This window comes from Amblyomma mixtum, chromosome 3 (assembly GCF_055824585.1).
Source record: "Amblyomma mixtum isolate Tamu chromosome 3, ASM5582458v1, whole genome shotgun sequence".
Lineage (NCBI taxonomy): Eukaryota > Metazoa > Arthropoda > Arachnida > Ixodida > Ixodidae > Amblyomma > Amblyomma mixtum.
In genome coordinates, this window is record NC_143014.1 from 57448762 (window position 1) to 57471659 (window position 22898).

General features: G+C 40.4%; 1 protein-coding gene across 2 annotated transcripts in view; it reads right to left on the reverse strand.

The window, feature by feature from the left end:
- The window catches only part of Als2 (Amyotrophic lateral sclerosis 2), a 66878-nt gene that overhangs the window by 27605 nt on the left and 16375 nt on the right, over positions 1-22898 (reverse strand). The window contains exons 4-14 of one of the 2 annotated variants that reach the window (XM_089579297.1): positions 17977-18086; positions 17592-17658; positions 15265-15436; positions 12348-12603; positions 11981-12010; positions 9015-9177; positions 6957-7085; positions 6228-6356; positions 4251-4312; positions 2999-3065; positions 1517-1728 (exon numbers count right to left, since the gene is read on the reverse strand). In XM_089579297.1, coding sequence (XP_089435423.1) covers positions 1517-1728; positions 2999-3065; positions 4251-4312; positions 6228-6356; positions 6957-7085; positions 9015-9177; positions 11981-12010; positions 12348-12603; positions 15265-15436; positions 17592-17658; positions 17977-18086 — 1397 coding nt within the window. The remainder of the gene's footprint in view (positions 1-1516; positions 1729-2998; positions 3066-4250; positions 4313-6227; positions 6357-6956; positions 7086-9014; positions 9178-11980; positions 12011-12347; positions 12604-15264; positions 15437-17591; positions 17659-17976; positions 18087-22898) is intronic. The other variant, XM_089579298.1, reaches the window with a different exon arrangement.

Genomic DNA, 22898 nt, shown 5'->3' on the forward strand with positions numbered 1-22898 from the left:
GCGCAGGAAAGCGTGCGGAGAGTAGCCAGGTAAGCCTGCAAAACTTGCACTGATACATCTCTTAACAAAGCCCTCATTTTTGTAAAATGTGCACATCTGACATCCTCCACAAATAATTTGCTGATGGAGATCCACTTCATACTCATTAATAGCACCTCTACGTGTCACAGTACACCACTGCACACACTCCTATTAATTTTCGGTAAAGCAGAGGAGCACCATCCCCCAATGTGATGTTGGACAAAGCCCAGTGCTACAAGCCACCTCCAGGCAAGACCTGAGCCCACACAAGCCAGTTGTTGAGATAGCTGAGGCACTCTCCATTAGTAATGCCATGCAAAAGCCCGTGTAAGGCTGCCCCTCATTTTCAGCTATGTTAGTCTTTCTTTGTGTAATGAAGTGTGTGACGCCTGTCCCTGCAGATGTTGTTCTCTATTACCCAAAAAGATGCACCTGCTCGAAAACACGTGGCCCTGTCGACTCTTCTTGTAAACAGGGAGCTCCCACACAGTAAAGGGGGAAAATGGTAAAGGTCACTGGTGCACTGCTGCCATCTCGGAGAGGTCCCCTGATCCCAGAGGTGCACTCAATGAAAGGGCGTAATCAAAACGGTGGCAGATGAACTCAACGCGAGCATGGGGGGGCAGCAGTGTTCTGGAGCCAAGTGGGGAGAAAGCTCCTGACGGGAGAAGGTCCAGACACCCTCACAGGAAGGTGATATCGTATTTACTCTGTGTTATTAGTGGGACCCTGGCTTCGAGGCTGAGTCCAACTCATAGTGTAGTGCCCACCTCGCATGACGTTTTTAACTAGTGAACTGATGCTCTGGGCGGGCCACTGAAAATGACCGCCCCTATTCCATTGCGAACCAAAGCTTTGAAAATGTCAGTGAAATGACATATGGCAGTCCAGTCCTGTCCAGTCTGAGCTCCATGCTTAGCATGCTAAGTGGCTAACTATACTTAGGCTCTAACCAAATGTACAGGTCAATGAGCAAAATAGCACAAAGTTTCCTCCTTTCTGTAAATTAATTTCTGCTACTTACACTTTTACCCTCTATATATGTATCATAAATATATCCACTATTGTCATTTTCTACAAGTGCGCCTCCTGGTCATCTTCTTCCATACCGAACTACACGACTGGAACGGCTTGGAAACCGAAAACGAACATACGAATTCTACTGCCAGTACCACTAAGTCCTTTCATACTTTCGTTCACATACACTTACTGCTTTGCCAACTTTTGACAAGAGAAAGACAAACTACACCAGAAAAAACTTACAATAGTTGCAAGTGAAAAAGACCAGCCAGAAATGCCACTGAATTTTTGAGTGAAAAAATTTCCCAACTTTTCTCAGTAAAAGGAAATTTCCCAGTGAAAGCATGGATACTGTTTTACAGAGCTAATGAATGACACTCTCCAAACACGCTGCCTGATTTCGAACTATAAGGAACCCCGCACAAGCACAAAAGGCATATTCATCAGATGCCCCAATCACAGAACGGGCACTCACAAGCCGTGCAACTGTCCCTTGAGCCATGAACCCTTGTAAGTGGCATCCTTGTAGGCAGGCAACTTGGTGAAGACATAGCTAGCATGACGGATCATAGGAGGAGTCAGCCTCTTGTCCAAGTGACCACTCTTCATACTTTGGACGGGGTTTTCTCGTTTTTCACTATTTATCAAGTTTCGAATTGCCTGGTTCAAGCAGCAAACCCACTCCGTCTGCAAAAGCAAGCATGCCCTACTAATGCACATCCAAATCACCAGTAGCACAGGTCCCTGAAGCTTAAAACCATCGTAATGATGTTCAAGGCAAAATGATTGCAATGCTTGAGAAGCAACAGCATATTACATTTCAAGCATTTAAATAATTCACGCAACATAATATAAAGTTGATTAAAACTTTTATATCAATCACTACGACACAAAAATTACAGAAGAGTACAAATAGTTCCAAGCATGGCCCACTAAAATTTTGTATGCTAACAAAACATAAACACACAGCCAATAATCACACCAGTATACCAAGTTTGTTGTGGATTAAGTAAATTAATTTTGTTGTTTTGGCACCACGCTTGTATTGCGTTTTTCGTTACAGGTTCTCTCGCTAGCACTGTAAGTGTATGACATCTACAATTGGTTCTTTTTAGTTGCATCATTAATGTACTGATGACAAGTTCTTACTTTGGGACCTCTTTCCGTCAACCATGCTAAGTCCACGGCAAGACAAAGGCCCATCCCAGAGATTAATTATTCATTTATTACACAATTCAGCAGCGCCCAAAGGCATTAGAGCCGGGGGGGAACATATTACATGCAGGTCTCCATCTAACCCTGTCCTGTGCCAGCCGCAGACATCCACCCGTGCAAACTTCCAACCCTCATTCACCCCCCCTGACACTCAGCTGCCCTGCTACATTTCCCTGCTCCTGGAATCCACTGCAATTTCCCCCTAAGAAACCATTGGCTATCTTGCCTTCACATTATGTCTTGTCCGTGTCCATTTCCTGTTGTTGTGCCAGCTAGTATATCATTAATTTGCACTTGCCACCGGGTGGCTCAGTGGTTAAGGCGCTCGGCTGCTGACCCGAAAGATGCGGGTTTGATCCCGGCTGTGGCGGTCGCATTTTGACAGAGGCAAAATGCTAGAGGCCCGTGTAATATGCGATGTCAGTGCACATTGAAGAACCCCAGTTGGTCGAAATTTCCGGAACCCTTCCCTATGGCGTCCCTCACAGCCTGAGTTGCTTTGGGACATTAAACTCCCATACACCAAACCAAACTAAACCATTAATTTGCATTTGTCTTGTTCATTAACCTACTCTGCTCTCTTTTTCTTTTAATGTTACCCCTACCATATTCCTTTCCAATTATATTATTCCTCAATGTTTCCCAATATATCATAACCAAAAAACTCAACTTTCATGCAGTGGTATAAATTCACCTCAAATTCGCAGCCTCTAAACATAGGAAAGAGAAGTCAAAAGCTTGCCTTTTCAGAGGATGCAGGACAGCTGAACGCAAGCACTTCTTCAGGTGTAGTAATGGCAAAAACAGTCCTGATGCAAAAGTAAAAAAATAATAAATATTCAACATAATTTATACAACAAACTTTATAGAGTCAAAGCACACAATAAACTGCATATAAGGAAATTTTTATACCTAAGCAGAATTGAGCTTTGCAAAAAGTCCTTTCAGCAAGGATCAAGCTAGCATTGCCACATCTGGTGGGCTCGTCTCATACATGAGTGTTTTTTTGCCAACTAAACAAAAACATATCACGCAATCAGTATTTTAATTATTGGAGGCAGGAGACATTGCTTTCATGAGCTCCGTGGGAGATTTGTAGTTTCAATCATAATTACAGTGCCAAGCAAGAGAGAGAGAGACTAATAGCACTCCTTCAAGAAGGAGCAAAGCCTTTATTTGAAAAGTTCACAAGCAAGAGCCCATTGGAACCTAAACCAAGGATGTGCAAAAAGATGGCACATATACTATCAGAAAGAAAAGTTTATAGGATGCGCGTTCTTGGAAAAAAAGAAAATTATTGTAGCTCTGTCTCGCAGCCCAATTGTGTGGTATTAATGCGAAAACATTACATGTCCCATTAGCACAAAAGCCAGCGTCCGTCGCCGTCCATGGCACATAATTCCGCAGTGACATCACTGTGCTCTTGCATAACGTCAGCAGTAGACCATAAGATAGTGACGTCTAAAGCAAAGAAGAAAAAATTTTACTTCTGAAGGTGCGGGGAATTGAACTAAGGACCTTCAGATTGCGAGGTGAGCACGCTACCCACAGGCCACAAAACCGCGTATTTACCACAAAATCAAGTATTTTCATTTTCATTACAACTCTGCACTTCTGGGAACTGCCCCTTTTGCCATGCAAAAACTGTGTGGGAGCAGATAACATATACATGGAGAAACATTAATGGGTAACCATGGCACCTACAAGAGTGGCATCATTACCTGACAGAGGAAGTTAAAAAAAAAAAAAAAATTACCCATCGTACTGTCCCAGGCCAAATGGAGAAGGCCCTAAAATTGGCTAAAGGCTCACACAGTCACCACTGTCTTATGTGATATGAAGAGTGCTTCCATAAAAAAGAAAACCAAGGAGATAACAGAGGACAGCTTTCCGCTTGCCATGGCAGGCAGCCTGAGAAATGATAATGCCAAGAGTAACACTTCACAGCACATAACTGCTCTCCATTTGCCAGATTTTAGAGCACTAGCACTTACTCAGATTTCGTGTCTGCTTCCACCCAGGCCAGCTCTAAGCTGTAGTTTTGAAAGCCACCAAACTGAAGCAGAATGAGAATAGAAAATAATGGAAATAAAGATCAATAACTTTACATATTTCTTTTGGAAGATTCAAATTTGTCCTTTCATGACATTTTAACAGCTGTCACAAAACAAACAGATTTCATCTTAACCAAAGCAAGAGACAAGCTACAAAAGAAAATATGACACTATATAAAATGTGGGAAAAAAAACACAGAAGAAGCAATAACTACACATGGCAGCATCTGCCCAGCTCTGTTCTCTCTGTACACCACTGCTGCATTTTGAGTATGGTTAAACATTTGATATGGACAATTTGGCTGAATTTTCTCTCTACAAGCAGCAGTTATGGCAAGTATTTGCTGACACCATGAGGCCTGAGGTTACTAAGCTAATTCAATCCTCCAGCAGAGCTTCCCAGGAGCAGAATGATTCAGTGTACTAAATGATAGTGAAGGACCTCCAGATTCGCAGAAAGCATTCTCTGAATAAAAGTACAGAGCATTCAACAAGGTCAGACTATTTTTTAAACAGATATAATATTGTGAAGAATATCGAAAGGATGGTTCTAAACAAACGGCAGTTATAAACAAAGTCCAAATTTCAATACTTCCATAAAATTAACAATGAAGTTTCCAGCAAGAAAACAAAGAAAAACACTGCATTAACAATGCAATGAAGTAACTTAGCAAATAATCTTCAAAGCGTCTTAGGTATTGGCGCACAGCTTCACGTAAGTATAAATCCACACTGCATCACCGTCAACACCACATAAAAGAAATCTACAGCTTTTCATACAAGCAATACAAGCTCACAAGCTCTTCATAAAAGCTCTTCATTAGTGCAATCAGGTTTTTCAACACCAACAGAATGCCAATTTTTTAAAGAAGGTTTAATTGTATTCTGATCAGTGCAGAATGCATATTTTTCCCATAAGATAAATAGGCCAGGTAATAACTGAAGCCCCCACAAGTCATGCAGCCAGAACATATAATATAGAATATAAGAGAAATGAATTCTCGATTTACACTGAAGTCTCTGGCAAATATTGTAGGCATGCAAAACCTAATTGAGTTTATTGAGCATTTATCTAATAAACTGTTCAAACAACTTAACCTGATTTTCATGTATTTAGAGCTTATTTACTAATACTAAAATTCAATGTATCAACAAGTTACTTGTGCCAAAGCAGCTTCTCTGATTCACAATACTAGTTATGCTGCTGGCATCAGAGGAAGCAGAAGTAATACTACCTAATCACTATTACACTACACTTTCAGAGGTATCACTGCAACAGCTAATTGTGTTCCTTCAGCTTCACAGCGCTTTTATTTGTGCAGAATTTTACCATCCACTATGCATGCTGAAGTTCTTGATTTCATGCCCATGCAGTTCACACAAAATGAAGTATATAGGGCAAGCATGTGTACATGTGCACATGTGCACAGTGCAAAATGTCTGTGTAATTGCAGTGGATGAGCACATTGTCCACATGGCTATCTCGAAATTCTGTTTCAGAGATAAGCAACTTTATGCAGAGATATGCACTGCCCCTGCATCACTTATCGCAACACTGTCTAACTCTTGCTTGCATCAGGCTAAGTCAGCATGGTTTTTAAGTTGCTTTCTGCTTGATTCTGCTCAGTGAAAATTTTTGCACTCAACATTCAATATGTCATGTGACATTTTCCAACTATTTGCTACAATTCAACATGATTCGAAACAATACTACCTGCCCACTCTTTCCACCTTGTTCACTTAAAACCCACCTCTGTTACCCATGAAATTATATGAAGCTGTAATGTGTACACAAGTCACAGCAGATTAGGAAAGAATAATGTTGGGAAAAAATACAATACATTCTATGATAAGGGATCAAAGAGTGTTTCGAGTGAACTTGCATTTCTTGAAGCAATGCAGCATGAAAATACTCACATGTGTGTGAACGAACTTGTCGTGAAACAACACAAAATGATGTGTTGCGAAGCGGCCAGCAGAGATGAGTTGCAGAGGGCATGACTTGCTATCTCGCAGCATCCGACATTCTGGCACCCTGTATATGTCCTGGAGAAAAAAAAAAGAAAAAAGGGTTACATTGCCTGTTCGCCTTCAAAGGGTGTTTGTTGTAGCACAGCACTATCCGACAGCGCCAACCAAATGCGGTGAGACAAAATGAACTTGCTGAACACCAGTCTAAATATCAGTCTAAATGACTAAATACGGTATACTTGAAATGATTAGTGCACAAACAAACTTGCAACAGAGAGCTCTGCTAAGAACAGAAGCTTGGCAATTAGAATGTGCGTTACATGAAAAGCACGCCAACATATTTCCAGCCCATGTGTATGAACGAGTAAAGCGGCTTTAGTTTCGTTAGGCTTACACAAATCTGTGCAAGCAAATCTGCACTCCTATGTAGGCAGGTGAGGGGAGGGGCGTAGGAGTGAAAGGTCCCATGGCAACTCCTTAGACAGCTTTATGGCTGAGCTGAACTGTGTGGTGAGGCTCCTGTTTCACACCTGGTGCTGTGGATGCCACAGACAGTGAGAAGGGCAGCACTTTACTTTTTCATTTTCTATTTACATGTTAATTCTACTTTCATGCACCAAGCAAACCTAAATCACAACACTGAATGCTAAATCATAGGACTGTATGACAGCTTACCGCCAGCTTCTGGCTCACAGAGTCCCAGAACAATTTTGTTGACTCAGCCAGCCTCAATTCTTTGGTTGAGATATCATAGAGGGCTAGCCAGTCATTTAGACAGGACTGCAGACTACTCCAAAGCTTTGTCTGTGAATAGAAGAATATATCTGGTATGACACAAAAACGATAGCAGACTTGTCATGAAAAGCAAAGGTAGTGCTTCAAATTTATAACAAAAATTGTAGAAATCTGAATAGAGATGGGTACACAACACATGTGCAAAAAAAACAAAGATAAAAAATATTACACTTGCAGTCCTTACCACTTTGCATACTATTTCAGACTACAAAGTGTAATACAGCTTCAAAAGTCAGTACAGTTGATCCCAGATACACTGAACCTGGATATATCGAATTGTTCATATCGGACAGTCGGAACACCCGTTGCAAATCCCATGAAAAAGTACAACACTATTATTCGCACTCATAGAACGCCCATTCACTGGAATATATGATACATGGAACTGAACACCGCGCCCCTGCAAGTGGCGCTTCTCCTAAAGGTGGCCACGAGATCACTTTTTGCTCGAGGAGACAGGTCAACTGCACTGCTTTATGAACCTGCTGGCAGCACTACTGCTATAAAACCGCATGAAAAAGTGTACGTGGGGTGTGCGTGAGGGTAGCTTTCAGTCTCTCATACTCAAATATGCACGACACCACTGACATGTGGACAAAACAGCATTCACCAACAATTTGGTGAAGCCAATCAAACTGACCAAAGCCTTGCGGCAGCTCTCACCTGGCGTGCTTCACTGCTGAAGATGCTCCATAAGTACGGAAACCAAGTGAGAGATTATTATATTCATAGTGTACTGGTAACAGGACTGGACCTCATACGATAGGCAGTGGCTAGTTCCAAAGCCCTGCCTGTAGAGACTTAAATGTGAAGCAGGCTAGGCTTAGCGACTCCTAGTGAGTGGTGCGCTGCCAGCATATCAGCACATCAGCGCATCATTAACATTGGTGCACAGTAATCTTGCTTCTCGATTACAGATAAGCTTATCTACTGCCATTTTTGATGTGTCAAATATTTAGCGATTCTCTTTGAGTTCGATATATCGGGAATTGACAAGTATGAGGTGTACAAAAGTTCGTTCTTCCATCCAAAATGAGAATGAATTAAGGTTATTCACAGTCTAGGATGTGATGGAGTGCCATCTAGTCATGGCATAGCATTGTAGAAAACACCTTTGCTCACTGACCCCGTAAAACCATTTGTCAAAAGTTTTTATTGTGAACAAGGAACGCGAGGGGATTCCAAAACAACAACTAACATTTTGACATGGTCAGTGACCAAAGATTTTTCTACTAAAGTTATACTCATAAAATAATTTCACAAAGTTATTAAGAAAGCAGTTTTATATATGTGCTGGTACTCTGGCTGCTACATGGCTTTACACTGCTATTCACTAAGCCTGATGCTTAAGTAATGCCAGAAACATAACACATGCTCCAACGACATACTACTCTGTAGATTTTAAAATAATAAAAAAAAGACCCTTTGCACATCCATTCCAAATTGATAGGACATGCTTGCACTGTCCTCTGCAATGCCCATTATACTTAGTGGCATGGGACAAGGCACTTTTTTCAATTTTTTTTTTGTTAGCCCCACCATAGTATTAATCATCTGAAATACAGTACCTGTTAGTTATGAAATAAGGGAGTAATTACTCATTGACGTTCACCCGAGCGCAGCCATACGGCTACAAAGGAAAGCTATACAGCTTTCTCAGAAACTTCGTAGTTAAAGCTGTATAGCTTTCCTTTGTAGCTGTATGGCTGCGCTCGGGTGGACATCAATGAGTAATTACTCCCTTATTACAAATCCACTCCACCTTGGGGGATTCCCCTAAAAATTGGACCAACACTGTTAGTTTTGAATGCTATAAGCAGGTGATAAGTCATGTCAAAAGCACTTCCCCTGTTCATTTTACTTTTAAATTTTGCCTCCCCCCTACTTAACCTGAGCAAAAACAATCCTTGTTTCAACAAACCAAAAATCACAACTTACATGCTGGTCTAGACTGGCAAGCAATCTACTGAACAGCCTTGTGTATTCACCAATCCTCTTCAATGGAAGACTGAACAGCTGCTGCAAAATGGTTTGCGAGCTGAGCTGACTTGTGTCCCCAATGATGTCCTTCGCAAAATGACTGAGAGCATTTGGAGAAAACCTAAAAGACACAATCTTCAGGTTTATAAGGGTACCCAACACAGGCTCCAAGCTTGTAACATAATACACAAGGTATCTTCTTATAATGTATCCAAAGGTAAGAATACATTTAGTGCCCAAGTGTCATTCAAGTGAAGTTGGAGGGACTATAAATTCAACTCTTGAACATTTTACTAGTTTAACAGTCAAAGGATGGGCTCCATGTATTTATTTTCTTGTTGTTTGGAATGAAAAGCAGTCTTTCAGCTGAGAAACTTCTGACTGAACAAACAGATCTGTGGCACCTTGCATACTGTGGCAATTTGTCACAAATTATGAAAAGTTCAATATCCGGAATGCATCCAGTTAGCATTCAACCAATTATACTTCAAGCATGAGTTCAAAGCTGAAATTCTCAGGTCTACCAAGAGATCTTTCCATTGGAAAGTTATACAACATACCAATTACAGGGTTGGATGTATAAGAAGGAAAAATTTTGGTTTTATAATGCAGTCTAGATATTCAACATACTGAACACAAATACATATGGAACTTCAACACACAGTGTTAGAATTCACAATATTGGTAAGTTATGCAGGCTGGTACTTTCTTTAAAAACAAAAAAAAAAGTCTTGCTTGAGGGATGTGTGCAATAGCCTTTTCTAAGATCTTAACAAAGGTCTCATATTGCTAAGCGCTATTCTTCACGTCTACCTACAACCTCTGATTGTCAACTAGGTTCACAGAGCTTTCAAGAACACTAAGCTGAGAAAAGGTACAATTCTGTTACACGAGCTTCTGTGGGCAGAATAAAGAGGTCGCCAATTTCGTCCCTCTGCAGTTTGTGCATCACGTCTATTGAAAGGCCTCGAGACACACCTCCGAAACACCTTGAGAAATGGAGAGCACCTTACTCGCAATGTCATCCCAAAAGTATTTCTCCAAAATGCCCAGCCTGGAGCAGAGGAATTAAAAGTGCAACATCGCTCAACTCAAATTCTCTCCTTCATATTTCTTCTGCCTTTGCTTACAGGAGCACTGCCCTGCTGCCCAGTGCCCACAATGACGAAACACTTGCCACTACCTTGAGCAGCAGTGCGAGTTATAAAACAAGCGATCATGCACCCTCCTCCTCCCATTTGCCAGCTGCACTATGATGTCAAGATGGCAGCAATGAAAGCAGTCGTAAGGAAGAGTGAAGACATTACTTTTGTGATACATTTGTAAGTGCTGCAATCCTCGTAACACTGTGCAATTCAATTAATTAGCAAAAATAAAATCAACAGCTTACTAGCTTCAAAACTGTTTGAGATATATAACAAGTTTCACTGGGAAAGTTGAAAAACAGCCCAATGAGAAACCTGCCCATCTACCTTTTTAAATTGAGGAACATTCATGTTTAATTGCAACCGCAAAGATATGAGTGTCACAAGAAGTCGCAAATGTGTGTTTTGAATAACAACATCTGGATCCATAATGCTTTCTTCCATACTCTAAAGAAAGCCCAACTAACAAAAGAGGCGCAGAAGAAGATTGTGGGCTAATGGTCATGGGTGTGGAAACATCAGCACGCCATGACAATAGGAATAGGGGAGCACCGCTCTTCAACACATGCACTTTCAAAGCAGACATGCTGGATTTCATGCATTGCATTCAGAGTACAGAAAGAAGTCCTAGAATACAGCTACCAGTATGAAAATTCTGCGAAACACAAAATACGCCCGTGTGCTGTGCGATGTCAGTGCACCTTAAAGATCCCCAAGGTGGTTGAAATTATTCCGGAGACCTCCACTTCAGCACCTCTTTCATATTTCACTCCCTCCCTTCCCTTACGGTGCAGTTCAAGTGTCCACTGAGATATGTGAGACAGATACTGTGCCATTTCCTTTCCTCGGAAACCAATTTCAATTCAATTTCATGCCATACATGCTTTTTTACATTTTTAAACAAAGCTTTCTGCATATATCCAGTAGTCCAAAAGTGGGTGAATAATAGAAGGAAGTAAAATTATTCCTGTTTGTTCTAGGTGACCACCAACAATACTGCTTCAGTCTCCATACCCCAACAATAATCATTTCTCTTCAAACATCGACTCATTCAGTTATAGGATACCCTGCATACATATGCGGCCTTTGCAGAAAAACAAAAAAAAACAAAGGATGACCCCCAAGACCTGCCATAATAAAGCAAAGGCTGATAGCATGCATGTTACATGTTAAAAAAAAAAAAAGAACATGCATGCAAGGCACACAGTTATGATAAACACAACATTCCACATTATACAGGGTGATTTTTTTTAACCTTTACATATTTTTACTGTATAAACTGAGAGATATGTTGATGTGGTCTGTTGAGCTGGTTTGTATACCGACGCGGACATGATGTACTATTGCACTCAGTATTACGCATGTTGTTTTTTTCCTTTCAGATAGAAGCGAATCTTTAAAAGTTTTGTCCGATTTTTTTTCCAAAAATTTTGTTTTTGGCAATTAATAGTTTCTGTTGCAACACACGATTTGTTATTTATCTTATACGCCAAAAAAGCACATTTATTTAGCTTTGTTTTCGCGTACTGCATTACATCTTAAATGCAATAGTTTCTACTGAAAAAAAAAAACCTGCTGAACCCAGTAAAAAACGGTCATTTTCCCCACGATAAGGAAAGAGTTAAATAGAATCACCCTGTATATAATGAGTTCATGCTAACAATACTTTTTTTTAAACTGTCATGAGAGAAGTGCAACACCACATCAGGACGCCACTTTCCCATTCAAGACGAAAACAAGTGGGATAACAACGATATATTTCAAATGTAACAAACTTACAAAGGAGATTCCTGCTCTCCAATTTTAGCACTGCAGAAAACAGTTAATGCAAGTTAGAAGCGGAACCCATAGGCTTGCATGCACAATATAAGATATGACAAAGCAATTTTTCCAAGATATTTTTGCCAAGACATGCACATTTCTGGTACCTGATTCATTTATCTCTTCAAAAAATTCTTTACGAACCATACAACAGTTAAAAGTTCCAAAGAAAGCATTTAGTGTTACTGCCACCAGCCATAACCAATGGACTGAGAAGAGTTTGGCTAAAAGATAGGATTACTCCTTACACAGTTAGCTTGACAAATTAAAGCATAAAGAAAGAATGGTTTGTAACAAACCCATGCCAGTGAATCTGTTTACTTACACAAGCATCCTAGACAGTGACGCAAAGCCTCCAACTGCCAAAAAATTCGTGACTGCCCTGGTGTAAGACCAGAAGACATCTATCCACGCATCTTTTTTCTCCAAGATTGAGAGGGCATCAGAAAAATGGCGGCTTTGCAAAAGTAAAGTCAAGTCGTAAGCATTCGCAGACAGCAGTGACACAAGCATGTCCGTTGTGCTAATCACACTCTTCAGCGGCTTGCAAGCGTAATCCGGAATGTCTACAATTAGGCTGCCTGCAAAAGCATAAGAAGCAGAAAGTTAGAAGAGGCAAATGCATATTATTTCACTCATTATCAGTGAAGATGTAAGACAGCATGCAGCCACCACAAACATCAGCTACTCATTCCATAATTATTGCACAAGTGTTCTCTGTGAGTAATTGATGACCCTCCAAATACAGTGGTTGACAAACACGCACTCACTACAAAACAGCCATTGCAATACTCATCTTGCCACAGTTTAAAAGACCATTTGGTGTAATTAAGCTAGTCATGTGGATCTATAAATTGTGTTATTAAGACTAGAATATGTAACCAATACTTTGAAAAAATAAGCAGTCATCTATAAGAAAATGTCCCTCAAAAAGTTTTGACCATGCACTTTAAAAAAAAGTAATCAAATTTGCTGGGCTCATGCAAATTGTTTTGGTATCTTCCAGATTTGCTGTATGTGCCACACTTTATTTTTCTCCCAACGACGCATTATTCACTTAATGGCACGGCACATGCATACCATAGGTCATAAACTACACAATGTGATTTCTTTTCTAGTCTGACCAAATTTTAAGAAATAGCTATATAATTTGTTATCCGAGCAAGATGATTTCCTAGTTTTTTTTACTGTTCATTTTAGGCACTAAAACTGACTTTCGGAAATGGAGTTAAGTATTGATGTAACGGTAAATCGAAGTAAGAAAATTGGTAAATTAAAAGAAAAATTACACAGGACACAGCATGCCAAGTAATTTGGAAATTCTGAAATTTTTCAAGTAGAAACTGAATGAGAGTGCAAAAAACAGCATTATCTATACATTTCTGTTCATTTTGTTTCAGTTTGGAGCATTAAAATTGGCAAATTAATCAGCATGCAGCACCTGGTGGATATGTCGCTACTCTGATTTGTTCACTAGAATCATTACATAAATATCAGGCACCACCTTTGCCAGTGAATATGCTCCCTAAAATGAACAAGTGAAAAGTTATAAAATAATTTTTACTAGCTGACTAACTAAACAGCTACATTCATCTCTTTCCGAGTGGCTGCCAAGCAGGTATTGCAACCACGCAGTCAAAGGTTACCTAGCGATGGTCAGCTTTATTTTTTCAAAGAGATGTCTGGTGCAATAACAAAAAAATTACCCTGTACGCGAAAGACCCAACTTAAGCCTTCTTTTGTACACATGCCTTCATGGTTTCTGTACTCGTATATATACCTCCCCTAACAGTGGGGATTTGTTTTAAATGTTTCCAGCCTAGTTGCAACATCCCAAGAGGCTGATCACACTTAAACACCCTTCAATATGGTGGCCAGCTTTTACATAATTCCTATAAAGCATTGTTACTAGTGCAAAAGAGAATTTATCAAATTTTATATGCAGTCTGGCACCACTCGAAGCTGCCCATGGCATGAGAATCATGGAAAATGATGGGTTGCCAAAAATCATGGTACCAAAGGTACAGGTTGCACCCATCAGTTCCAGTCACCATAAGTAGTTTTGTAAGAAAAGTTAAAAGGTAATACAGTTATAAAATGGTTACAAAGTTTTCTTTGCTTCTGAAAGCAACTTTACAATTAGGGGTGTGCGAATATTTGAAATTTTCGAATATATTTCGAATATTATATTTTTAGTATTCGAATTCGATTCGAAATCCAAGTATTCGTGTTCTTTCGAATATTCGACCCGACGCGAATATTCGTATCTAGCCGAATATTCATTGTGAGCAGCGGCGTTCATTTCGGTCCGCAAGCCCTATCAACAGATACATAATAACATGGCGGCGCCTACACGGAAGGAAAATTCTTTCTTCCTCCAAGGGCCATGGCGTAGCTGACTGCACTGGTGAGCTTTTTTGTGGCTATACCTGCGAAGCTGGTACAGTCAGAGCTGTGCACGAAGTACCTCGCAATACGCAGTGCCAAGTGAGAGGGCATTTTCTGTGGCTGGAGGAGTCGTTTCAGTTAGAAGGGAACTACTTCTGCCTGACCATGTGGCGCAGCTGGTTTTCCTTCACGACAACCTTTGACGTCATCCCAGCAACGCGTTTTTGTGCTGATGGCAAGCTAGCCTTAATCAATGCTGTGTACTAGCCATCTTCTCTGATATTTCCACTCTTCTAAGAATAATGTTCGAGACTCTGATACTTTTTGTGCAGCCACACACACCTTTTGTGTTAATTTATCATCGATAGTTGAACTGTGATGTTCTTGGGTGGTCAAATAAATGTTTTGTAGTGGTTAAATGCATCTGTCCTTGATTATTCGATATTCGATTCGATATTCAGAACTAAGTATTCGTATTCGATTCGTATTCGAAAAATTTGATATTTGCACACCCCTATTTACAATTAAAGTACATATCAGAATGCCAATGAAATGTACTGTCAGGGACAAAAGTCCCCCCGATGCACGAAAAACAATCTACAATTTAGGCAAATAGGTGTCATGTCTACCAGTGATATATAAGTTCACTGCAACTCATTACAGCACGAGTCCTTTTTACCACCACACATGTGGTCTTGAGCCACTGGCTAATAACAGCGCAACTGGATTTATTTACTGCTCACGTGTGCTGGCAACTTTTATACCCAACAGTAGTACATGAATGCAAGCAATCAGCTACATCGACAACCCAGCAGGAAAAAGGTAAATGATTTTTTAATACAATTTATGCTTACCATCTTTCACGAGGTGGGAAAAAACCTTGTTCTGAACCATGCAGAGGTTATTCAGGCAACGCCGCTCTGATGCTCCAAACTCATAAAGGGCTTGAACTTCATCAGTCTCCTTCAAATTAATGAGGCAACCAGAGGATGGCCCACCAGCAAATACACCAGTAATAAGGCCGCCCTAAAGTGTAGGGAATATGAACAACGCCATTAGAAAAGCATAGCTATTGTGTAGCTGCGCCTATTCATTTAAAGTGTTATAAACCCAGAATTCCCCTTTATGCCAACAGCCCTTTTATGGAGTCAACCGCACGCACTAATCTGAAGTATCAAATATCCTTTGCACACAAGACAAGTAGAGAGGTGGTCAAACCAAACCTAACAATTATGGCATGTTATGAAACCTGCCTACATGCAGTTTCGGCCCGTATATGGGCACCTTACTAAATGTGCAGCCTAAATTTACAGTACTCACACCTATGGTTGCGCAATGCCATTCATTTTTGCTACAGTGATTGTTCCCCACAAATGTGAGTCCTCCAGCTCCTCCAGCAAAAGCATAACAATGAACCACATTTTGGTGAGTGACCGAAACGCTACATATAAAATGTAGATAGTGTGCACTTTGCAAATTTTACAGGTGATAGCATGCAAATAGCCCTTCGTTCCCAATGCTGAAAGGCATTTGCTATAAACAAATAGCACGTCATGCCCATCCTCACTAAGATGACTACAGGCTTAAAATTAATGCAATGGCTACAAAGGCAAAGGAATAGGTGAAATGTTTAAAAGGAACTGAACCAAAAGACATGTGGAGCACGCTGTGGAGGGAGGGAGCATCTGCATCAGACCATCCCAAAATCATTTCATCTGCGGGGTACTGAAGAAACCTTGGAAGATTTTTTTTTGCATTTGCACAGTGAAAACTACACACAACAAACAAAAACGTACAGTTACCACAGCACATGAAACTTCAGGCACCACTAAGCTGGTCTGAAAGTTGGCTTTTTCTGGTCTACACAGCCCTTTTTTGAACGCCAGCAAGCAGATGTAACACAGTCATCAACCGGGATGACATACAAAACATGACATCAGAATTTTCATCTGTCACTGCAACTAAAACAACTGTACAACTGTACAACTTACAACTGTGGAAGAGCTTGTAAAAACCAGTCACAAAAGTAACTGCAGATGCAGCAAACGTTATATATGCATTTAACACATGATGCACCATACTGACATGTACATTCACATTCAATGTGGCCTTTGACATGCTACAGTCGATGGCACTAGATTTTCATTTTGTAACAGTTGACTGCACCATAATACACAACACCTAATATGCGGGACGCTAAGGAGACAACTGCACACTCACCAGCGGCTAAGTACAGAACTCTGCAGTGCTGTCAAGCTTGCATTGCTTCCTTAAGTGAGCTCTAACTACATATTGTGCGTTGCAGCTCATACTGAGCTGGACAGCATCTAGCAGCTTAGGAACTAGTTCTACAGTACTGCATGACAAATCATGCAGGGCTGACTTGCTAAGGGCCAGTCAATACCAATCAGATATGCACCACACCTAGTACAATGAACAAAACGGAATGGAATGAGTTTACTGACTACCTTTAGCACTTCAAATTCTGCTTGTGATGTTAACATATGAGGTGCAAAATTCCATTCTTTGCTCAATTAAATTTAAAGCTATTCTGAACTTACTTTTTTTTCTCTCTAATTTTAGTACAAGCAGGACAAGACATTAGTTTTGCTCCTACAGCCTTAGTGTGAATTACTTGGCCAAAACTTGTGGTAAGAAAAAGCACTGAGTAAAGATGACGCAAATGCCAGGAACACAAGGCTGCTTAGGGTGTGTAAAGTAAATGTAGGTCAACAGAACTTGCACGCACAATAGAGAAGTAAGCTGGTTGGTATAGAGAATGCACTGTGAAGGAAGACTCACTGTGCCAAGCCAAACAACAAGAGATGCACACAATATGGACTGCACTACAAGCAGTTTTATTTGAAACATCATCACATGGAAAGCTTCCATATTCACAAGGAATCGTGTAAGCACATATACAAACATTTTGTCTCGCTTGCTTGTAGCGTTTGTGTGTACCTAAAACGCATGCAGTTCAATTAAAACACTATAAGAGTGGTGCACGCATCCTGTGTATATTTCAACCTTTTCTCACCAAACATGCACGCTTTCTGGTATTATTTGCTTATTATAGTTATGGCTCAGCAAGAAACAATAATAATTAAGGAGCCATTCAGAAAAAACTGCGATGTGTCAAATAGTGCAGGTAATAAATTATGGGTTATTTGACAAGCCATACCTTTTTCAATGCTGCCACAGGGAAGACTTTCTTCGATTTTTGACATCCATATGGGGTGCTTTCACACCTGAAAATTCGACATTCACAGCAGATGACAAATCATTTTTGTACTGTTTGCATTCAGAATATGATCACTGTAGAGTAATCTTTTTTAAATCATTATCCAATACTAAGGTGTATCTGACCGTTATGAGACTCAGAATGCTCAACAAAGAGCATGAAAATATGAACTAAAATCCCTATTGTTGTGTATAAACTAGACAGAAAAAGGAAAATGACAGTATCAAGGTAATCTTACTACACCAAAGCCAAACCCCTTTACTGTTCGATTTCACTATACAGAACTCAGCTGAAAAGAATGCATGTTTAAATATCAGCAACTTACTGATGTTGCCCACAGCTGTACATCACAGGGTAAGATCCACCACAGTCAGCCAAAAACAGGGAATGGCTTTGACCAGCTGCAATGTCAAAAACCAGGTCATTCCTGGGCATCTAAAATAAACAAGACAAAACAAGAATGGCAAAGGTGAATTAGTCTTCATTATAAAACACTACAGCATGATGCGATCACAAGCTTCAGATAACAACCACTGTGTAGCCTCAGTGGGTGCAATTCTCTGCTCAAAGGCAGTTTCTCAGTTTTTATTACTAGTAGCTGTGGCTGTGTTTTGATTGAGGCAACAAGCAAGAGTGCCTGCATGTTTAAACCTCAATGCACGCTAAAGAACCACAAGCATTTGAGGTCAATCCCGAATCCTCCGCTACAGAATTCTTTTTAGCACAGGCATAGCTTTCATATACAAAAACCAACCAATTTTTCAAGCCTTAGACAAGCGATGTTCACTGGCATATCCTTGAAACAAAAATTTATAAAAAATAAATCCTGACACCTTAATTCATGCTGGAAACTGAAATTAAACGGTCAATATTCGATTTCACACAGTCTGCTTGCAGCCTACAACCTGGTCTTTGCCCCCAAACTTGCAAAATCTTCATATACACGGGCCGTACCATATTGATTTGCCCTTTTGTATTTCACGCACCGCATGGTCTGCCATATCATTTGTTGCTTCTGTCATTAGTAATGGGAACAGTTTTCCACCACCCGACGGCAGCACAAGTTGGAGGCATCCATCTTGTGGTTGCCAGCGCACTTTCTTCCTGTGCATTCCGGTAGTCGAGAGGGCAGCATGGATAGTGACTGGCAAGGGCAGCACTGAACGACATGGTTCTCGTGGAAGGAAAGTGTGTGTGTCTGGGGATTCACTAGTAACTAGTGGCAGTGCGTGGTGAGCAGGCAGCACCCAAAGAACCGTACTCCACAGAGTGGAAAGTTGGCAGCCCTGGCTTCCACCAGTGCGATGTTGGTGGGCATTATCACAGTTGGCGGCCCCTTTGCTGTTGATGTGCAGCCTGCTTTCCAGCCTTCCACTCAACAGAAGACAGTTCTTCAGGGTGCTGCCTTCTCGCCACGCACTGCCACAAGTTACCGGTGTCACCCTCCTTTCACAAGAAGCATGTCGTCCAGCGCTGACCTAGGTAGCTGCTCTCAATGCTGTTCAATTGGCAACTGGCACGCATAGGAAGAAAGTGCACTGGCAACCACAAAATGGATGCCTCCGATTCATGCTGCCCTCTGGTGGTGGAAAACAGTTCCCACTACTAATGACAGGTGCAACAAACGATGTGGTGGACCATGCGGTACAGAAGATACAAAAGTGCAAATCAATATGGTATGGCCCTCGTATAATACTCCAAAACGTCACCCAAACCAAGGATTGGTGATTGTGTACAACACAATATGTTATCGGTGCTATAATCATAGTCAACGCCTGCCAAGAATTAACTTGCAATTCTTTTTCAGTGATTTCCCTACATCACAACTACACATTAAACTTGATCTGCAATCTTACTGAAAGCATATAAGAAATTCTGCTGACATCAAGAGCTCACTGCATTTCACCATTTTTGAATGATCAGTGAATTTTCAAAAGCATGCCGTTGTGAAGGACTCCAGAAAAATTTAGATCATTTCAGAGTTTTTAATGTGCACCAATACAGTGGGTGCAGGCATTATTGCATTTTACCAGCACTGAAATACAGCTGTGGGTCACACGTATGTGTTCATTTCCCTCGCTGTTCAAAAGCTTGGCAGTCAGCACCCTTCACCCTAATAACACAACTTTTAATAAAACCTGATAGCTTAGCACCATGAAACAGCTTAAACTACATGATGAGGTGGAAGTAATTTTTTATGCGGGGCACATTTTTTAACCTTTAGGTGAAGTTTGTAAGCTGCATCTTTTGTGTTAAGACATGATTTCTGTCATTTTTCAGAGCTCTCCTCACTACGCTCGCCAAGATCCAAAGCTAAACTTTTTTAAAGAATCCTTTGAAGATAACTGCTTCTCCAGGACAATGTTCTAAGAGCCAGCTCAAGATACCTTTCAATACACAATGCAGCTCATGAACCGTACCAAAAATACCAACTATGTGGTACGTCTGTATATTTTTTATTGATGAATTACTGCTTCTCAGCTGATAGCTTGCATATTTACCTCACTGTAGGCATCTATTTCAAACATTGAAATGAGCAGATAAAACAGACTGATCTTTGACAGTATTTGGGAAAAAAATGTCAAAGATCAGACTGCTGGCAGTTTCTTAAAATAATAAATAAAAAGCCCCATATAAGGCAGTCTCACCCAAGGTGCTTGAAGTGTTAAACAAAGTGCAGAACAGTATGACACACCAGCAGGAGAGCTAAATACAGGCAAGCAACTCATCTCATCCCTTTATGCCCTCTTGTCCACTCTTTCTCCCTTGCACTCTATTATTTTTAAGTCCATCTATACAGTATAATTAACAAAAAATGGAAGTTCAACTCTGGCTAATACGACAATGTGTTAATAAACACAACTTTCACTCTCATGACCAAACAAACAATCAGGTGAATTGGTGCCACAGCCTACACTCCACCTTAAGGCACTAAAAAAATCTCAACTGAATATTACAACCAGTGCAAATACAACCATTGCTTCATTAGAGCCACAGATGTGCTTGACCAGCATTACATGCCATGGAGGCTATGCTAGCTAGGGGTAAACCTAGCCATAACAACAGCTACATCCTGGCTGCCTCTTTTCACTAATGCTTGAAATAAATGAATGCCTTCTCATCAGAAAACGCACTTTACAAGGTTATTCTCACCAGTTCATGCACATCAAAGCAGTTTTGTTACTATGTCCAGCGCATGCGACAAGGAAGGCACATTTAGCACTTAGCAAATGGCATGTTAAGAGGTGGAAGTTTTGAACTGGTGCACACAAGTATGGTGTCTGGTTTAATGCCCCGAAGTTACACATGGGCTATGAGGGACACCGTAGTGGAGGGCTCCGGATTACGTTTGGCCACGAAAGGCTTTTAAATCTGCACCAACATTGCACACCATAATTGAGTTTTTGTACTTCACCTCCACTGATATGTGCCCACTGTAGCTGGGATTCGGTGCTGCAACCTTAGGCTCAGCAGCTGAACACCAAAGCCACTGAGGCAGGTACTAAGTGCAAACAGCAGTTCAGAATGGGCATGCCACACAAAGTGGTTAGTTACTTTTTATAGACTGTAACAGAAAAGATCTTTATTGTGTCCAATGGTAGACAAATTTTACACTGTTAAACAACGCATGCGTTAAAAACATAACTTTCTGAGGCAGATGTTGAAGATTATGTTCATTTCATTATTTCAATATAAACCATATCAGTTTAAACATAACTAAATGACCAGAGACAACTGCAAATCCCACAAAGACTGCACTTTGGAATGAGTTCAGTCTATATTGTCTTCCATAACGAAACAGTGCTGTTTAAACAATACAAACAACAGTGCACGTGCCACCTACTCAGTTCACCTGTACTTCAGAGTCTGTTACACACGAGTTCATTATCCTTTCCTTTTCAAACTTCGTCAGGTGTTATTTACTGTTCGAATAGTTAAGTTACCATTTATTTTGATGTCAGAAAAACTCGCGAGACTTCCTTGGCCTTACGATTTCTCTTCTTAAAGCACGATAAGAAATGCAATAGCATGCACTCAGAAAGTGTACAGTAATCATTTTGAACCCATTGATGCATTTAATAGATCCTTATCTGCCCAATGCAAACCACTTTGGACAATGAAACCTTCCATCTTCACTGCGAAAAAGAAACAAGCTATCTGTTCTATCAACTCAGCGCCACTGTATGCACTAATACAATTCCTTTTTTGTATGACTAAGCTGTACAGTGTTCATGTCATACTCCTTGTTTATATCTTGGACTAAGTATAAGAATATTTGTCTCTATGTGTCTACACTAAAACATTTCATCAGAATTTTTTGTATAAATTCTTACACTACACTGCTTGTATTGCACAAGCACAGAGTCCTCTTGTGTGCAGTTTGGTTACCTTAGTATACTTCTGACTTCTATAACACGAGTTACTAAGTCATAGCAGCTTTGATTTTTCAAAATTTCAAAGAAAGGCAAACAACAAGGACAGTGCACTATGAAAAGGTCAAAACGTACATGTGCTAAGAGAGAAAATATTAAACAAACTGACAGGACATAGAGCACAGAGTTGTGAGAGGTGAGAAACCAAAGACAATAGCAAACAGACATAAGTACATGCAGTCACAGTTCTTTATTCCTCAAACACACCAAAGACACCCTTACACTCAGTAGCATGTGAGCAACCACCGCATTAATGCCCTTCAATATGCTCACATAGACTCAAACACAATAAGGAAAACTGCAAACCTTTCTGATTCACTATACTGAAACCATTAGACCTAACACCAGAAGGTGTCATGCGCAACATCAATCTGAATGGTCAGAGTAAGCAGTCTACTAGTATATGCTACTTGCCCATGCTGAAACGGCATTGTTATACTTTCAAAAAGTTTGAGCAACATTCCCTAGCACTTATATAAAACTGCTATTCTGATTTGGTGACACTGCTTCAAGTGAGTGAAATAAATTTGTGATCAAAGTTGAAGTCAAATTGAAGTTCACACATCTCATACTTCATACTCCTACACTGCATGTGCCGCCTTGTAGTATCAGAAAGCACAGGGTCTATGATGTCAAGAGAAAGTCACATTCCTGGTAGGGAATTTACTCTACAGTGACCTTATGCCATAATTTAGTAAGTTGTTCTTGCAGATTGATAATTACCACCAATCAACTAATCAACAAGCAAATTTTCACTATGCATTTGCTAATTTTCAATTAGTCATTAAGACTATGGCTGAACCACAAGATAAAA